Genomic DNA, 19,529 nt, shown 5'->3' on the forward strand with positions numbered 1-19,529 from the left:
GTTGCATGAATAGAGCCAATTTGATGTCATGGTTAAGAGCGGCAGGACTCTAATCTGGAGAACCAGGTTTGATTCCCCACTCCTCCACTTGAAGCCCCACCCACCTCACAGTGTGATTGTTGTGGGAATGATAATAATACACTTTGTAAACCGCTCTGAGCAGGTCTTAATTTGTCGTGTAGGGCTGTATATAAATCAAATATCATTACTATATTATTATTATTACTATTGTTTTGCAATTAAACCATGATCAGGTTTCGTTTAGAAAGAGAATTTCTAATCCTTGTGATCTTTGTTGAGAATGATGGAGAAAGTTGGGTCTGAGAAGCACTTGCTTTTGAAATATAGTAGAGATAAGTATATAGATAGGTTTATTTGTTTCTTCAGTTCTGATATTTTATCTTAACTTCTAGAATATTTGAAATTTTAAACCTCTGTTTATATGAGAATGTATTTTGGTTTTTTAACATCACTGTTTTAATTGTTATTTACTTGTTTCCCTTCAAACTGTTTACTGGCCAATGTCTGTAAATAATAATAATAAGAATAATCTAATACCTAATTTGGGCTGACTTTGGCATAATTGAACCACACGGTTTCTCAGCTGGCTGGCTGGAGATAAGAAGAAGAATCTGCTTGCGGGCGGTTGAGCAAGGAATCAAAAATGGTCTGTAAGCAGCCTAGCCTGCACCTGAATAACAACTTGCTCAGGCTTAGGAGCCAGGATAGAATCAGCAACTTTATAGGAACAGGTGTGATCTTACTGGCCTCTTCTGGGCTTGAAGTTGCATTACACTGCAGAGCTCAAACCAGGAGTTCCCTTGGTTTGTGAGCAAGAACGGGCCTGGTTCTGCTGCTACAGTCTTAACTGTGAGCAGCCTCCTTCTCGCACCCAGCACCTTGCAGTCAGTTTATTAGTTACTGTCTTGTCTTCCTCTAGGATAGACGACTTCCATAGTGAGACCTTGAAGAAAGGAGTTTGTTGCCACATGGTACACTGATGGACACTGGCTTAGGTGGCTTTTAAAAGGGACTAATTGGATGGGAGAGCTCCAACGAAGACCAGGGTTGCAGAGGCAGGCAATGGCAAACCACCTCTGTTAGTCTCTGGCCATGAAAACCCTACCAGGGGGGGGGGGTCACCATAAGTCAGCTATAACTTGAGGGCAGGATTTCATTTTTCAAATGGATCTATGGAGCAGAAGTCCATCTATGGCTATTAGGCGAGTTACCTCAGTGGAACCTCCGTGTTACCTCCGTGTTATGCGGCAGTGTATCTGTTCAGAGGTAGTGCCTCTCAGAATACCCATAGCTGGGGTCGAGAGGACAAGCAAGTGCTGTTGCCTTCATGCCTTGCTTGTGGACATCCCAGAAGTGTCTCATTGGCTATTATAGGATACAGGATGAAGAACTAGATTAACATTATGCTCTTAGGACTCTTACGTTTTTAAGGAGGGTCAGTATGGTAAAATGGGTGAAGAATTGAACTGGATCTGGGAGACCCAGGATCAGATCCCTTCTTGGCCCTGAAGCTGGCTGGGTGACCTTGGGCCAATTGCTGTCTCTTAGCCTAGCCTACCTTACAGGGTTGTTGTGAAGCTAAAACAAAAGGGGGCAGAATGATGTGCACCACTCTGAGCTCTTTAGAGGAAGAGCACAATTAAAAAGGTATTAAACTAGGAACACGCAAAATATTAGGCTATGATCCTGTAAGTACGCCATCGTCCAGCCTCCTCCTCCCCTCTCTTCCTGCCTTCTTTCTCATTGTTGTTTCCTCCCATTTTTTGTAGGCACCTCAGGAGAGCTGGGAGGGATAAAACGCATCAAGATCGAGCCCGACGAAGTGGACATCATTCAAATCACTGTTCCAGGTATGGTAAACAAAACCTCCCAGTGGTGCTGCTGATGTATTTAATAAAAAGAAAAACAAAGGGCGGCCCCAAGTCCAAACAAAGAACACCAACAAACCGGGGAACCACAATTCTGGAAATTATTGTTGTATATTTTTCAAAGTGCAAGGTGCAAAAGTGCTAAGTAAGTTTAACATGCATCATGAATATATTTACAAAATACAAAGTCCATCCAATAGAACATCAAAGTCAGCATAATCTCAAAGTCCATCCATTTATGAACTGAATCTTCACCGTCCGGAATATGTATGAAACTTTTAAAGTGCAAATGCTGAATATAATGAAAAAAGCCGGTGGGAGGGGAGACATGTGCAGGTTGTTTGTTCTTACACGGTCCAAAGTAGACTACTTTGGACCGTGTAAGAACAAACAACCTGCACATGTCTCCCCTCCCACCGGCTTTTTTCATTATATTCAGCATTTGCACTTTAAAAGTTTCATACATATTCCGGACGGTGAAGATTCAGTTCATAAATGGATGGACTTTGAGATTATGCTGACTTTGATGTTCTATTGGATGGACTTTGTATTTTGTAAATATATTCATGATGCATGTTAAACTTACTTAGCACTTTTGCACCTTGCACTTTGAAAAATATACAACAATAATTTCCAGAATTGTGGTTCCCCGGTTTGTTGATGTATTTAATAAAGTCAACCGAGAGCACATTGTGGTATGCACACGGGGTAGGGTGGGGTCCCTTCCTGCCTCTGCTACCTGCTAAGCCCCTTGCCACATACTTCTAGGAGAGGGCTGTGCATGAGTTTTGTTGTGTTTTCCAAATTTATTTCCTTTATACTCCAATTTTCTCCCCAATGGGAACTCCTAAGCAGCTTACACCAACCTCCCCTTCTCTGTCTTATCCTTACAAAATCCCCATGAGACGGGTTAGGCTGAGAGTGTGTGACTGGCACAGGGTGACCCAGTGAGCTTCTGTGGCATGGGGGGATTTGAACTCAGGTCTCCGAGATCTGAGTCAGACACTCTACACCATGCTCCCTCTTTGGTGCAACTTCTGAATGGAGCCACTGGAAGCAATCTGTTGCTTGAACCTGTGACAGTGTCTTATGCTGTTGGTCCATCTATTTTCTGACAGCTGTGACCAGGGCCAGTGCCTGAGGCCGGGGGCAGCTTCAAGGCTGTTGCCGCCCCCATGCGTGCATGCAAAGTGGGAACCCAGACTGCATGATGACATCACTGCGTGTGACGTAATCACGCAGCATACCGCTGCGAGCCAGGCCCATTGGCGCGGCAGGCAGCTGGGACAGCACGCAGGTGGCCTCCCAGCCCTCCCACTCAGTTGCCCCGCGCTGCCCTGGCAGCCTGCTGCACCTGGCCCACAGCGGTGTGCAGTCGGCGGCAGCACGGGGCAACTGAGCGGGAGGGCTGGGAGGCTGTGTGCTCAGACTGCCCCATGCTGCCGCCACCAGCACACGCTCCCGGCTGGGCGCAGAAGCTGTGGGCCAGGCGTGGCAGGTGGCCGGGGTGGTGCATGGGGGGCTTACCAGCCCTCTCAGCTGCCAGCACTGCCGCCGCCAGCTCCACGGTGCATACCCACGCCCCCGGCGCCCCCTCCAACGTCTCAGCGCTCGAGGTGGCTGCCAGACCCGCCTTCATGGACGCGCTGGCCCTGGCTGTGACTATCCAGGGGCATAAAAACAGAGGGATCTTTGTGCTAGCTGAGATCCTTTAACAGGAGATACTGGAATTGAACTTGGGACCTTCTGCATGCAAAGCAGGTTTTCTGCTGCTGAGCCACAGGCCCCATCTGTAATATTAATATACGAAGCTGCCTTATTTGCAGCCAGGACTCTGATGCACCCAGTTTGGTACCTTCTACTGTGACCAGTGAAGGCTCTCTGGATTCGAAAATTGTTCAAGATTCTTTCTTTCTTGTTTTAAAATGGAAACTGGGAATTCAGAAGAGCTGGTAGATCGTGACAATAGATTGTTATAGAACTGTTGCACTATAGCAGTCTAGCAATTGCTGACTCAAAATGGCACAGGGAATAGGGGAATGGCTGCTGTGGGGGGCTGAGGCAAGGAATATGCAGGAATAACTTCTGTGCAGGTGCTCCGTTGCTGCTGCAGACGCCTGTGCATGCGCAGCAGCAATGAGAGCCACAACAGAGAATCATCCCCGTGTACAAGAAGGCCATGACTTTTGGCACTTCCGTGGATCGTCCAGAGGTTATTATCCTTTGGTTCTCTCCTCTTAACAGACCGATCACCTGGTTCTGATGAATTGCACGACTCAACGGCCAACCACGTGACCTCAGACGATCCCGGCTACATGCGCGAAAGGCTGGCAGGTGATTGCAAACGAGGGGTTTTCAAATGGGCCCCACTGTATGTGTTTTATATTTGCATTGGGTGTTTATGCATACAATTGGGAATATTCACTTGTTAACCATAAGCTGTGGCATCACTCACAGACAACTGAGAAGCCTCTTTGAAGTATTTTCTCCAGCTTTTCAGGAACATAGTTGGAGAAACTCTGAAGTGTATGCTGTTGAATGAATATCTTCATTGATGTTTAGCTCCAACCATTGGCTTTTTGTGATTTATATACTGCATGTCTATATGCCAGCGGGTTGTGGGCATAGTGGATATGTTGCCATGGAGCCTCACGAGGCTAATAGCCTTCAATGTGTTTGTTCCTAAAGTTTGTGGATTAGCCAGGTTGCACCTGTCCAAGCTTTTGACGTTGACTTTCAGGGCAGTTTTTTACAGAGTCAAATACAAAGCCTGTTGATTGAATCAGCAGCATGCATAGATATTGATGAAGATCATCTTTAAATATTATGTCCTAGATATAAAGAGTCCAGTAGCACCTTTAAGACTAACCAACTTTATTGTAGCATAAGCTTTTGAGAGCCATAGCTCTCTTAGTCAGACAGGCATCTGACAAAGAGAGCTGTGGCTCTCGAAAGCTTATGCTACAATAAAGTGGGTTAGTCTTAAAGGTGCTACTGGACTCTTTACTATTTTGCTACTACAGACTAACACGGCTAACTCCTCTGGATATATGTCCTAGATGTGTGACATTATCTATTGATGGCATTCGTGAGGCTGAGCAAAAGACCTAAGAATTTGTTTGCTCTGGGTTACACCCTATGACTGGTACACTCACATGACCAGATCTGTTCTACCATAAATAGAAGAAATAGAAATAATGACTTTTGCCTGGACTGTACCATTACATGGGTGAGGGGTTATGAGTGACTCAATGACAGAGCATGTGCTTCAAATGTAGAAGGTCCCAGATTCAGTTTCTGACATTTCCAGTGAAAAAGAATCTCAGGTCACAGGGAAAGTCTCTTCTCTGGCTGGGATCATAGAGAGCCAGTCAGTGTGCAAGACTTCAAATTACACAGGACTCTTCCTCAGCCCTGTTGGTCAAAATATCCTTTCCTGCTAAACTTCTGTCTTTTCTCTGTGCTTTCAGATAAAGGGTCCAGCAGTGATTTGCAACATGATGAGAAACAGATGGAGGGCAAAGGTGCGTTTTATCATAAAATTAGTCTAGATTCCATTGCTGTGAAGTCTGAAACTGTCTAACCTCCATGTCGGAAAGAAGAAAACAGTCTTGCCCACTGGAGATTGCAGGGAACATCTGGGCTTTTACTTTGGGGGAAAGAAAGTGGAATTGGGTAGCAGGTGTCTCTTTGTATAAGGATTTTCTTTGAGTAAGGCCTTCACAGGCAAAACTGGAGGCTGTGAGTGGTGGCCTCTTTCATAAGATCTTTAACCAAGCAGACCTACTGGAGTTGATACCACTTCATATGGCAAGGACTTGGATAACTGAATGCTACTCCATCTTACTTATTTATTTATATTATTTATACTCAGAGCTTTTTTTCTGGGAAAAGAGGTGGTGGAACTCAGGGCCGCACAATGACGTCACTTTGGGTCAGCTGGAACAAGGGGGGAATTTTTTAAAGTTTAAATCACCCTTGGTGAAAATGGTCACATGGCCGGTGGCCCCGCCCCCTGATCTCCAGACAGAGGGGAGTTTAGATTGCCCTCCGCGCTGCTCCAGTGGCATGGAGGGCAATCTAAACTCCTCTCTGTCTGGAGATCAGGGGGCGGGGCCATCGGCCATGTGACCATTTTCAAGAGGTGCTGGAACTCTGTTCCACCGCGTTCCAGCTGGAAAAAAGCCCTGTTTATACTCCTCTTTTCATGTTGAGACTCCACGCAAATTATACATTATAACTCCATATCAAAAAACCTCAAGCCCCAGCAGTAGAAAATTAGCAGGGAGAAGAATTTTAGCCTATTTTTGTCCCTAATATTCTAGTTTTTTGCTCGTATGACTAGACTTCACTGTCCTTTTGAAACCAGTTGGGATAATTTTGTCCGGTTTGTGGACAAGGGGATCTAAAAAAACAAGCTTTTAATGCTTTTTTACATTTTTGTGGTAATTTTTATTATTGTATTTTTCATCCTGGGGTTTCATTACACTCCTCATGGATGGGCTTTACATAGGACAAAAGGTTACAAAAGCAGTTAAAGTGTTTGGAGATTTTTAGGTTAGAAAAAAAGATGATCAAGGAGAGGTTAACATGAAAAAGGTTTATAAAAGTATGCCTTGATTGGATAGGATTTTTTCCCTTTCTAGAATTCTAGAACTTGCAGGTGCCCAATTTAAGTTGAGGGGCGACATAATTAAGTACAGATGAAAGAAATTATTTCTTCCCACTACCATTTGGATTTTATGCTTTTCAAATTACTGCTATTTATACCCTATTATATTGTTTATTGAATGCCCCAGCTGTTGATCACATGGACTTATACTATATAATCCTCTTTGGGTCTCAGTGAAAAAAGCAGACTATAAATAACAGATCAATAAAAATAATTAACTTGTGGAACTCAGTGCCACAGGATTTACTCATGGCCTGTGGCTTACATGACTTTAAAAGGGGTTAGAGAAATGCATAGAGGAGGAAATCTCTCTCAGTGGCTATTAGCCATGATGGCTAAATGGAACCTCCATTTTTAGAAGCAATATACCTGGAGAAACAACAGAGGAGGTTCCCCTCTCCCATGATTGTGGGCCATTTGGAGGCAACTAATTGACTAGTGTGGGAAACACTAGATAGACTCTTGCTTTGAGCCACCAAGCTCTTTTTATGCTGAAAAAATAAATGTGCAGATGTAAAAAATAGATTGCAAAAAAACCTCTGTTATTCACACTTTTGTTGCCAAATTCCAGATTGGTGCAGCCTTTGGTATTCACTTTTTTCTGTATATACAGTTTTGTGGGACCATTTAAAAGGTTGTTATTTTGGCATAAGCTTTTGTGGACTAGTTTATTCCGCAATAAAAGCTTGTTAAATCTTTACGGTCCCACAAGACTTCAGTGTGGTTTTGCCGCATCCAATGAACATGACTGTGTCACCTCTCCTTTTTCTGATGTGATCGTTGTTGTTGTTGTTTTCGTTATTTCATTGCTAGGTTTGCTGTTTTTTTATTTTCCAGACGGCGTTAGTGATGTTTTAAGTCACTTAAGGAAGCAAGTCGAAATTTTGTTTAATACAAGATATGGTAAGTTATGCTCATTTTATTTTATTAAGGCTTTTTAGAGTCATGTCCTGGTTTCCTGCTGGACCGGACCAATGACCCATTTAGTCCGGCATCCTATTTCTCAAGTGACCACGCCTGTGCCTCTGGGAAACTTACCACTGGGCCCTGCCCAATGACAGCTGCCGTTCGAAGGGAGCTTGCCTCTGAACATGCTCTATTTCCGACATCCTTGGCTAATTAAAAAAAGCCCTGATTAAAAAAGGCCACGAGTCCACCTGGTCCAGCGTCCTCTTTCACACAGTGGCCAACCAGTTGCCCATGCATGGATCCATGCATAGTTTTTGTGAGCCAATGCCTTCCTTCTTGTTCCCTCGAGATTTGAGGAGATGGAGGCTACCCTCTCCCTTCCAAGTTTTGTCATTTTAGCTTCTAGGGAGAATTCAGGCTTGATGTGATCTAGAACCTACTTATTTGTCTTTTTGGCCGTCCACGGTATCCACAAAACTGTCCTCCAGCACCACATCTCAAATGAATCACCATTTAAATATGGATGCCCAATAACAATTTCTGAGCTCCCGCATTTCAATGTTTATGTTTGCAGCTAAAGCCATAGGAATTTCAGAGCCTGTCAAAGTCCCCTACTCCAAGTTCCTGATGTACCCAGAAGACCTCTTTGTTGTGGGCTTGCCAGATGGCATCTTGCTCAGGCGGCCCAACTGCTTTGGGATCGCAAAGCTTAAAAAGATCCTTCAGGCGAGCGGCAGTATCCAGTTTGTCATCAAAAGGTAGGGAGGGGGAGGGAAACTGCTGGCTTTATTTCTTGCTGTGACTCAGTCTGGGTGATACCATCAATGTCCATCTTCATCATGGACTCCCCAATCTTTTTGAGCCCATGGGCACCTTCGGAATTTTGAAAGGGGGGTGGCGAGTGCTACTCCAAAATGGCTGCCACAGGAGGCGGGCCAAACCCAAAATGGCTCCTGCCAGAGGCAGAGCCAAACGCAATACCTGCCTCTGTGCTTTGCAAAAGAATCGCATGGCAACCACACTGAACACCTGAAGTTGACTTATTCAGAGTCCAAAAAACAGGAATTCACCATAACTGACTGACTAGTTAAATTTAAGCCTATATATATAAGAATTAATAAATAGCTTATACAATACAGAAAGCATTCATTTATATTTATTCTGCTTCGCATCCAATTACAAAGTCATAATTCAACTTGAACAATATAAATATTTGAGCATCATAAATGGAGATAAAAACACTATAAATAAGCACCATTCATTGACATGAAGTATACATGACAGGTAAGTCCAAGTGTCCAATAAAGTGACCAAAGTGCAACTTTTTTCTTTTCTTGCAAGAAAAGAAAAAAGTTGCACTTTAGTCACTTCATTGGACTCTGTTTTTTGTCTCCATTAAGAGTATTTATGATGCTCAAATATTTATTTTATTCATGCTGAATTGTGACTCTGTAATTGGATGCAAAGCTGGATGAATATAACTGAATGATCTCTGTATGATACAAGCGATTGTATTAATTCTTATATATATAGCCTTAAATTTAACTAGTTAGTCAGTTACGGTGGGGATTCCTGTTTTCTAGCTTATTGCTGCAACTCTCTCTTGTTTGTGGTTTGTTGTTATTCAGAGTCCAGCCTGTGATCTCTCAAGGTTAGTTTTATCTGTAGTTTGGCTATGACCATGGTCCAGCCTCTTGCAGGATAAGAAGTAGAGATGAGCACGAACCAGAAAAAAACCCGAACCATGCGGTTTGTGGTTTGTCACGTTTCACAAACCATGAACTACAAACTTTCACAAACCTGCCCTGGTTCGTGAACTGGTTCATTTGGTTCATGAGAATGTCACTTCTGGGTCAGCAGTAAGTCACTTCTGGGTCAGCAGAAGGTCATTTCTGGGTCAGCAGAAGGTCTACAGAAAGCCCAGCCTCCGTTGCCTAGGAAACAGATTGATTGGTACTAGGCTGTCTGCAGTGACAAACCAAAAAACGAACCAAATGAACTGCCCTAAAGTTCGTGGCGGTTCATCAGAAATGGACTCTGACGAACTGCTGGTTCGCGAACCACGAACCGGCCTGGTTCATGATGAACTTTGGTTCATATTTTGGTTCGTGCCCACCTCTAATAAGAAGTCTGGAAAAGGAATAGGTGGCCTCTCCTCTTGAATACTAAATTTTCCCTCATGGAACAGACTAGCTGCCTGGACTCTAAAACCAGAACAAAGATTCCTCTCTGCTTTGAGGAAGCTCAGGGTAACAGTCCGTTAGGCTTGAAGAAGTAAGGGAACCACACACTAAAGAATTCCTAGTTGCTTTTCAGTCCAGCTGATCCTCCAGTCGCTTTCTGCAGATGCTGTTGTGCCATGGAGATCCCTTTCACTTGAATGAGGATAACCATTAACAAGATCGGCCTTACAGTGGCCCTGCTCACTTTCTGAAAAGCTTGGAGGGCACCAGGGGAAGTAATGGTGGGAGACATAATGCTCCTGGGGCACCCTGTTGGGGAACTCTGCTTTCTGTTAGGCTAGGAAGCAAAAGTAACACCTTCCTGCCCTAGCCCCAAGGGGGCAGTTACCCCACCTCAGACACTCCCAAACACCCATGTGCAGCAGTAATTTTTGAAGGAGGTGTGCTAGCAAAATAGCTCAGGGAACGTATTCCCAAATTGTGCGGCCAGTTCCTAATTTGGGGAAGCTGGAAATGCAGGATATAAATAATAAATAAATGAGGGCAGGATTTTTGTATCATCATAATTATTGTTTTTTTCAGACCAGAACTTCTTACAGAAGCAGTGAAGGATACAAGCTCTGAAAGCCCAGCGACGATAGGTATGTATTGGTATTACATATTGATTCCCAGGACTTTATGATGGCACAGTGTTTCAATAAACAAAGATCCAGAGGAGTTAGCCGAGTTAGTCTGTAATTGCAAAATAGCAAAGAGTTCACTAGCACCTTTAAGACTAACCAACTTTATTGTAGTATAAGCTTTCGGGAACCACAGCTCTCTGACAATGCATCTGAGAATTAGTAAGGGTTATAGTGGACACGATTTGATCCTTTTTAAAAGAAGAAATCAGGCTCAGACTGTTTGAGGAGAGTAGATAAAATGCAGTAAAATAAATAAGAATCTTTCTCCTGTGTATTTTCTTCTTCTTCTTTTTTTTCCCCTGTCGGCAGCGAATGAGAGAGACTCCAGTGATCGTCTTATAGAAGAACCTGTGAAAAGACCCGGATTTCATGGTGAGAATTGGGGAACACATCGAATCCTCCCGTTCATTTGATTTCAGTATTGGCTTTGGATATTTCTGTTTTTTACTGTCAGAAAGAATGGTACAGGGACCACCTATGGACAAGGTAGAGCTTTTTGAATACTTGGAGAATGCCCCCAGGTGTGCAAAAAAAAAAAAAAGGAGAACTATCAAAAGACCTGGTGAGAGTGGCGTGTGCTCCAGGTGGCATGAAATGTTGAGTGTGGTTCAGAGCTAGTTAAAAGGCGGTGGGGTGGGGGGAGATGGAACATAGTGTGGAAATTAGCCTGCTCAAGAACCTATAGAAATTTGGAGGAAGAGATTTGTGTGTGTGTGTGTGTGTGTGTGTGTGTGTGTTTGTGTGTGTGTGTGTGTGTGTGAGAGAGAGAGAGAGAGAGAGAGAGAGAGAGAGAGAGAGAAGTTCTCCCTCCTTTCCCCCAGGTACGATTCCTTCCAAGCCCCTGTTTGTTTTTCCTTATACCGAAAATAAAATCACATGAGTAATAGAATACTGTAGATTAATGTTTTTTCATTTTTAACAAAAGATGTTGATTCAGTTACTAAGCTGACTTAAGAGAAAGATACTGATTTTCCTTCCTACTTGCTGAAGCATGTTGTCTAAAAATGGTTTTATATTTCTTGCAAATGTAACATCAGGGGCTTTCTATTGGTTTCCCTTTCTCTCTCTGTAAAGAAAACTATGACACTCGGCTTTCCCGGATCGATATCGCAAATACGCTAAGGGAACAAGTGCAAGATTTGTTCAACAAGAAATATGGTGAGCAAGAAGGCTAGGTGTTAATCTAAGGGCATTGTCTATGGGGTTACTTTGTTTTATCTTCACAACAAACCTGCAAGGTGGGTTAGGCTGAGAGATGGAGAACAGGTTTTTTTAAAGAGTTGAAAGCATTGAGAGAGGTTTCGCTTCCCATTTGATTAAGATGGAAAATGCAGAGCAGACCAGGCGAGTTTGCCAGCTCCTCAACTATATCCATAATCATAGGCCTGGTGGAACATCTCCATTTTGCAGGCCCAGCGGAACTGTAATAGGTCCCTGTAATAGGTCTTGCGTCCTTCATGCTCCCGGAACCATCGCTGTCCGTTGCGAGGACATGAAGAATTCTTGGAAGAGCCCTCTTGCTTTTTAAAAAATTCACCTGCCTGCCTTCCTTTCAGGTGAGGCCTTGGGCATCAAGTACCCCGTCCAAGTGCCCTACAAGCGTATCAAAAGCAACCCAGGGTCGGTGATCATAGAAGGTCTCCCCCCAGGGATCCCCTTCCGGAAACCGTGCACCTTCGGCTCCCAGAACCTGGAGAGGATATTAGCTGTGGCAGACAAAATCAGGTTCACGGTAACAAGGTATTTTGCCAGGTTGTTGACGTGGGAGGGCTGTGTCATTTCATTTCATAATCTGTATTTTAGACCTTTATTAATTAACGACTAGCCATTAATTAAGAGGGCTAGAGCACCTTCTTGGCACTAGTTTGGGAGCCATGCATGGAGAAATCTCATACAGTTGGGGATGTATCACATGGTGAACATATGAAACTGCTTTATATCAAGTCAGACTGTTGCTTTGTCTAGCTCAGGAATAACAACAACAGCATTTGATTTGTATACCACCCTTCAGGACAACTTAATGCTCACTCAGTGTGGCTTACAAAGTGTGTTATTATTATCCCCACAACAGTCACCCTGTGAGGTGGTTGAGGCTGAGAGGGCTCTGAGAGAGCTGTGACTGACCCAAGGTCACCCAGCTGGCTTCACGCAGAGGAATGGGGAATCAAACCTGATTCTCCAGATTAGAGTCCTGCCGCTCTTAACCACTACGCCAAACTGGATCTCTGCTGACTGGCAGTGGCTCACCAGGGTCTTGGTCAGGGAAGCAGCTTTCCTAACACATCGTTTCCAAGCTCTGTTAACTGAATTCAGCCCAGAGCCACTCTGGATACCGGACAGTGCTCTCCCACTGATCTGTAAACCCTCCCCTATACCCTCTATAACTGCTGACCGTTGGGTCTTCTTGCCACGTATCATCTGCTCTGATCGGTAGTGGCTCTCCCAGGCCTTGGGCAGAGAAAGGTCTCTCCCAACCACTGTTTCCTGAGCGCCTTTGAACTGCACTTGAGACTTTGTGGGCAAAGCAAGTTCAGTGCCATGGCACAGAGCCAAGGCTTGCCGTTTCGGTGACACTTGTAACGCGGCAAGCGGCGCATGCCCGCAGCAATGATTGATTGAAACCTGTCTGTAATGTCCTTGGTTTCCTGATTGTTATTATGTTGTTCTGTTTTCCAGACCTTTCCAAGGCCTCATCCCTAAACCTGGTAAGTGTGGAATGCTTTAAAGAGCCAACGTGTGATATATTTTGCCTTTCCAGAAATGTTAAGGCCTCAGTAATCTGACTGGTGCTTTCCACGTTGGGGAGTAAAGCCTGCTTTCTGTTTACCAGACAAAAGCCACCTCCTACTTGTCGCCAATGAGTGCAATCATACATTTGAAAATATTTATGACATGAAAATGACACTTGGTTTTACGGAGGAGACACCCCTTGCCCCCGATCTGAGTCTTGTACCTTCCAAGCTTGTTTTTCCAAGCAACGACAGGATGCATTTATCCTTGCAAACTACAATTGAACTTCAGTACGGATGTTCCTTGGTGACTTTTGGAGTCATACGTGCGTCCATTTTACAGATAATTGGGAGTGAAGACTGACACCCGTTCTGATCATTTTTGTCTGGGTGACGAGAACTCTGTCCATTATAAGGAGAAAGAAAATAGATGAAGTTTGCCCAGATTTTAGAGCGGAGGGAAATAAATTGTGTGTCTGAGCAAATGTCTGCTTTTTGGATTCAAACCAAAACAGAGCTTCTGAAGGCAGCAAAAAGCAACATCAAGCCAAATTTTGGGGGGGGGGGAGTGTCAGGAGGAGAGCACCTGCTGTGCAGGCAAAGGATCCCAGGTTCAATTCCCGACATCTCCATTTAAAAGGATCTGGTAGTAGGGGATAAGAACATAAGAACATAAGCAAAGCCATGTTGGATCAGGCCAGTGGCCCATCCAGTCCAACATTCTGTCACACACAGTGGCTAGAAATCCAGTGCCATCTAAAGGACTGTCAGTGAGGCCAGGACACCAGAAGCCCTCCCACTGCCTTCCTTCCAGCACCAAGACAACAGAGCACCACCTCCCCACAAAGAGAATACCATCTATCTCCTGTGGCTAATAGCCACTGATGGACCTCTGCTCCATATATTTGTCCAGTCCCCTCTTGAAGCTGGCAATGCTTGTAGCTGCCACCACCTCCTGTGGCAACGAATTCCATGTGTTTATCACCCTTTGTGTAAAGTAGTATTTTCTTCTATCTGTTCTAACCCGACTGCTCAATAATTTCATAGAGTGCCCACGAGTTCTTGTATTGTGAGAAAGGGAGAAAAACACATCTTTCTCGATGTGAAAGACCTTGACCTGAGACCCTGGAGAGCTGCTACCAGTCAGAGCAGGCAGTGTTGACCTTGATAGGCTAAGGGTCTGATTCAGGAAAAGGCATCTTCTTGTGTTTTTGTTAAGGGGAGCGGCCATGGCTTGGTGGTAGAGCATCTGCTTGGCATGCAGAAGGTCCCAGGTTCAATCCCCGGCATCTCCCATTAAAAGAATCAGGTGGTAGGTAATGTGAATGACCTCAGCCTGAGGTGGTGGAGAGCAGCTGTCATATGTTCTTATGGGCTATGGCTCAGTAGCTATGGCTCAGTAGTGGAGTTCTTTCCCCATCATCTCCAATTTAAATGATTTTCAGGTGTTGGGAAGCTCTTTGCCAACACCTGGAGAGCCTCTGCCAATCCGGTTAGACAATGCTGAGCTAGGCGGACCCATGGCTTGACTTGATTACAGATGTGCTCACTTGTAGTTCTCTCCCTGCCCCCCCAGTTGGAACTGTTTTGCAGGTGGATGGAGGTTCCTCGCTGCCTGTGTAGATTGTTCCATCACTCACAGAAGAGAAGGGAGCAGCTATTGTGTGCCAAGGGGACTCGGCCTGTGCACCAGGTGCTCTTCTTGTGCTCCAGAGCCATTGGTTCACAAACAGCAATGTGTCAGCTGATGCGCCACTGCAGAAATCATTATGTGGCCCACCACCACGGCTGCCGGCCAGCCCGTTGGCGCAAGCGCTTTCAGACTGGATTGCTAATACCCATTGTAGGTTATTCAACATTTTTTGCCTGATTTTTATTTCCTTTTTCTCCCCCTGCCCCAATTGATTTGAAACCGCAGCATCCTCCCAGGTATCGGAAGGTAATCATTTGGTACCATCTCCCTCTTCCCTTCTGTGTATCTCCCTCCCGCCCCCAACTGTGTGTGTCGTGGCAAACACTCCTGTTTCCCAGACCTGTTTATTGTTCTGTATTGCTCAGAATAATCACCAGCTATGGGTAGCTTCCAGAGTTTGGTGTATTATTACTATTCTGGCAGTGTTCAGTTGATTCATTGATTAGATTAGAAATTGTGTTACTTGATTAAAAAGGCCCCCCCCCCTTCATTCTGAAGTGGGAAAGCATTCATCTTCCTGTATCACCGAGAAGGGGAAAGCTCTTTTGAGATGGTTTTTGTTGTGCTCAAGGCATGCATTATCAGCAAACAAGAAAAAAATGCTTTAAAAAAGGTAGAGTAGGATTTTTGAATTGAAGATGACTCCAGATGGTTTTGATTCTGCGGCTGATTTACTGTGCTGATTTTGCCTGTTTTTGTTGTCGTCAGTCGCATTTCATTTTGGATTATTCTGTATAGTTTTGATGTTTGTTTTGAACGCAGTTGTTTGTCAGCCACCTTGTGGATCGATAGATTGAAAGTATTTGAAATAAATACATGAAATAAATGTGTGGTCTTGCCCTATGTCATTATGGCCTGGCTAGGGCTCAGCTTTTCGAGAATTTAAAAGTATAGCTAAAGCATGCTCTTTTTAGAAGTTTTCAGGATGGTGCGAGCGCAGGGACTGGGGAGACTTGTACTGCTTGTCACAGGTGCTAGCCAAGATGTACCTCTTTCACTTATGCAACAGTGACCCACCCAGCCCTTAAATGCAGTAACTGGTTTGCTCTTTCTGAAGGCAGGAGTGGAGGAATCTTATTTTTCCTGGGAGAAAATGATAATTGCTTGAATGGTGGCTTAGAAAATGATGTTTCTCTATATCAAAAATCCTGCCCAGTGGGAGGCTGTCTCAATCTTGTGAAATGTTTTTAAAAAAACATCAACTGGAAATTCATGCGCCATTTAGAAGCAGAATATGCAAACAGAAGAAGAAATATATACAGACAGGGCTTTTTTTCTGGGAAAAGAGGTGGTGGAACTCAGGACCGCACAATGACGTCACTTTGGGTCAGCTGGAACAAGGGGGGAGTTTTTTAAAGTTTAAATCGCCCTCGGCGAAAATTGTCACATGGCCGGTGGCCCCGCCCCCTGATCTCCAGATGGAGGGGAGTTTAGATTGCCCTCCGCGTCACTTGGCGGCGCGGAGGGCAATCTAAACTCCCCTCAGTCTGGAGATCAGGGGGCGGGGCCACCAGCCATGTGATCATTTTTAAGAAGTGCCAGAACTCAGTTCCACTTCGTTCCTGCTGAAAAAAAGCCCTGTATACTGATATGCTTCCTCTGCATAGTTTTTGGGGAATTCAGCTTGTCTCTTATTTTTTTAAAAGTTTCTAAGCAAAATTGTATGTAAGACGGTTGCAGTCACTTGTTTTGCATGAGAAAGCATAGGGAGAAGGAAGACTTAAGTGGACCCAGAAATGCAAGGAGGGGGGCGGGGGGGAAAGGTAGAATAACCGAAATAGTACAAAAATATAGAAGTGTATACAAAAATACAGAAGTAGATACATAAAAACAACTTTAAAGATTCTATGAGAAGATAGATCCAGAGGAGTTAGCCATGTTAGTATGTAGCTGCAAAATTGAAAAGAGTCCGGTAGCACTTTTAAGACTAATCAACTTTATTGTAGCATAAGCTTTTGAGAACCACAGCTCTCTTCGTCAGATGCATCTGACGAAGAGAGCTGTGGTTCTCAAAAGCTTATGTTACAATAAAGGTGGTTAGTCTTAAAGGTGCTACTGGACTCTTTTCTATTATGAGAAGATAGTATCTGGATCCTGTGTGATCATAGTCACGGAGCAGTAGTAGCAGAAGGTGGGAGAATCCCTGAATATCAGCTGCGGCTGCTGATTGTAAATACAGACATAAAGATTCTTTATTTTTCATGTTACGATGGTGCATTGTTTCTCTTTTTGGTGGTTTTGCTGTATTTCTTTTCTTTTCTTTTTGGAACCTTTGGGAGAAAAATGGCTTAAAATCCCATAAATAAACACATTAAATAAAATGGTAGCGTTTGTTCTGCTTTATGGGCAGATTAGCCAGCCAGAACAAAACACATGCGCTACCGTGGAACTATGTGCCCCTTTCTAGCGCATGAAGCTCCCTACTCCCATATGAACCCACCTAACCACTGCAGCCATCTGTGGAGGCCCTTCTTCAGGTGGCCCTACCATCTGAGGCTATTTGGGTAGCAACCCGAGAAAGGGCCTTCTTGGTCACGGCACCCAACTGTGGAATTCCCTCCTCTTACTGCCTTTTGCCAGAAGATTTTTCTGTTTTGTTTTGCATTTCCTAACTGATTCTCATCCACTCTCCTTCCCGTTCATGTATCTGTGTATTTTTAACTGTTTTATATGTGTGTGGGGGTGGGTGGGTAAAATTATTTTAATGTTTTTATCGTTTGCTGTCTTGGGGATTCTAAGTTGGATGGGAAAGCGGCTTTAAAAGGTTTTAAATAAATAGAATAAACCTAAAATGCCGAATCACGCCGGGATCTGTCCAGCTCCGTGTTGTTACTGGCAGTGTCTCTCGGGGGTCTAGGACAGAAAGGTCTTTCCCAGTGCCTGTAACTGAGATTCTTTTTTTCCCAAATTCTGTTTGTTTTCAAAATCAGCAACAATACAAATAACATATAAACAATACAATGCATATAAACATGAGAGAACAGAAAAGACAGCTAATAATAAGAAGGAAATGTAAAGAAGAAAAATGAAAGAAAAACTAAACTACAAGCTGATTTCTGATTTTACAAGAATAGGTATCTGTAAACAATTATTATATTCAGTATGTTTTCGAAAATATCATGCATACAATTATAAGAAGCTAATAATAAGAAGGAAATGTAAAGAAGAAAAATGAAAGAAAAACTAAACCACAAGCTGATTTCTGATTTTACAAGAATAGGTATCTGTAAACAATTATTACATTCAGTATGTTTTTGAAAATATCATGCATACAATTATAAGAAGCTAATAATAAGAAGGAAATGTAAAGAAGAAAAATGAAAGAAAAACTAAACTACAAGCTGATTTCTGATTTTACAAGAATAGGTATCTGTAAACAATTATTACATTCAGTATGTTTTCGAAAATAACATATATTTACAATTCATATACAGTCACAGAGCAATGATTATATCTTACTGTTTTGAATATCCATCCTGTTATGTGCTGTTGTATCTGAGCGTGTAGAAGCGGATGTGTAGAACTAGTCGTGGAGATACAGAGGAATTATATACTTCCAAATTACCACAGATCTTCATCTTTAAGTCTTTGGGGGGATTTCGTGTTGTTTCATTAGGCATTCTAAGATTGGGTACCAGCTAGGTATAAAGTCTCTTGATGTCACCTGGGGGTCTGTACGTGAGAGATAACTGAGATTCTTTAACTGAAGATGCTGTGGACTGAATTTTTGGGACTTCCTGCAAGCAGAGCTAATGCTGTGCTCCCCCTCCCCACCCACCACCCAGTTTGTGTAAAATCAAACTAGTGGTGTGTTATTTCTAAAGACAGATATGGTGCATATGATAATTTGTGATAACTTAAGTTTGTTTAAACAATAAACGTAAAAGAAAGAAAAAGTGCAATCACCTAAGAACCAAACTAACAGTACATATAAACATGAGAGAACAGAAAAGACAGCTAATAATAAGAAGGAAATGTAAAGAAGAAAAATGAAAGAAAAACTAAACTACAAGCTGATTTCTGATTTTCTCCTTGACAAGTATATATCATATTCAAATTCTCACTTATTCTGTGTTAAGAATAGGTAAAGGTAAAGGTAGTCCCCTGTGCAAGCACTGAGTCATTACTGACCAATGGGGGGAATTCGCACCACAACGTTTTCTTGGCAGACTTTTTGTTATGGGGTGGTTTGTCATTGCCTTCCCCAGTCATCTACACTTTACCCCCAGAAAACTGGGTAGGTACTCATTTTACCGATCTCGGAAGGATGGAAGGTTGAGTCAACCTTGAGCCAGCTACCTGAACCCGGCTTCCACCAGGATCAAACTCAGGTTGTGAGCAGAACTTGGGCTGCAGTACTGCCGCTTACCACTCTGCGCCACGGGGCTCTTTTTATATTAAGAATAAAAGCCCTCTTTTTTCTATAGTTCATATTCGTTAATCCATAAATCAACATACCATCAAATAATTATCCATTTCATGTAAAAAGTCTATAAACGGTTTCCATTCAACCAAAAATGTAGATATTGTCCTTTCTGTAATTAGTGAAGTAAGTTTTGCCATCGATGCAAATTCCAAAACCTTTATCCTCCATTCCTCCATTGTAGGCAATGTTGGAGTTTTCCATTTTTGTGCATACATTAGTCTTGCTGCCATAATCATTTAAGAATAAAGTTCCAAAACGTCTTTCCAATTGATTGTCCATGAAAGATGGATATGGTGCATGTGAAAGTGTCACTAATCATTTAGCTTACTGCTGTCTACTCTGGCA

General features: G+C 43.3%; 1 protein-coding gene across 6 annotated transcripts in view; it reads left to right on the forward strand.

Annotated features, from left to right (window-relative positions):
- Positions 1-19,529, forward strand: part of GTF2IRD1 (GTF2I repeat domain containing 1) — a 129,710-nt gene that overhangs the window by 92,796 nt on the left and 17,385 nt on the right. For all 6 annotated transcript variants that reach the window (XM_055001940.1, XM_055001941.1, XM_055001943.1 and 3 more), the window contains exons 13-22: positions 1,791-1,871; positions 4,134-4,223; positions 5,360-5,413; positions 7,399-7,464; positions 8,045-8,228; positions 10,236-10,294; positions 10,646-10,708; positions 11,411-11,494; positions 11,893-12,076; positions 13,013-13,041. In XM_055001940.1, the coding sequence (XP_054857915.1) occupies positions 1,791-1,871; positions 4,134-4,223; positions 5,360-5,413; positions 7,399-7,464; positions 8,045-8,228; positions 10,236-10,294; positions 10,646-10,708; positions 11,411-11,494; positions 11,893-12,076; positions 13,013-13,041 (894 nt within the window). The remainder of the gene's footprint in view (positions 1-1,790; positions 1,872-4,133; positions 4,224-5,359; positions 5,414-7,398; positions 7,465-8,044; positions 8,229-10,235; positions 10,295-10,645; positions 10,709-11,410; positions 11,495-11,892; positions 12,077-13,012; positions 13,042-19,529) is intronic.

The sequence above is a fragment of the Eublepharis macularius genome, chromosome 17, assembly GCF_028583425.1.
Source record: "Eublepharis macularius isolate TG4126 chromosome 17, MPM_Emac_v1.0, whole genome shotgun sequence".
Classification (NCBI taxonomy): domain Eukaryota; kingdom Metazoa; phylum Chordata; class Lepidosauria; order Squamata; family Eublepharidae; genus Eublepharis; species Eublepharis macularius.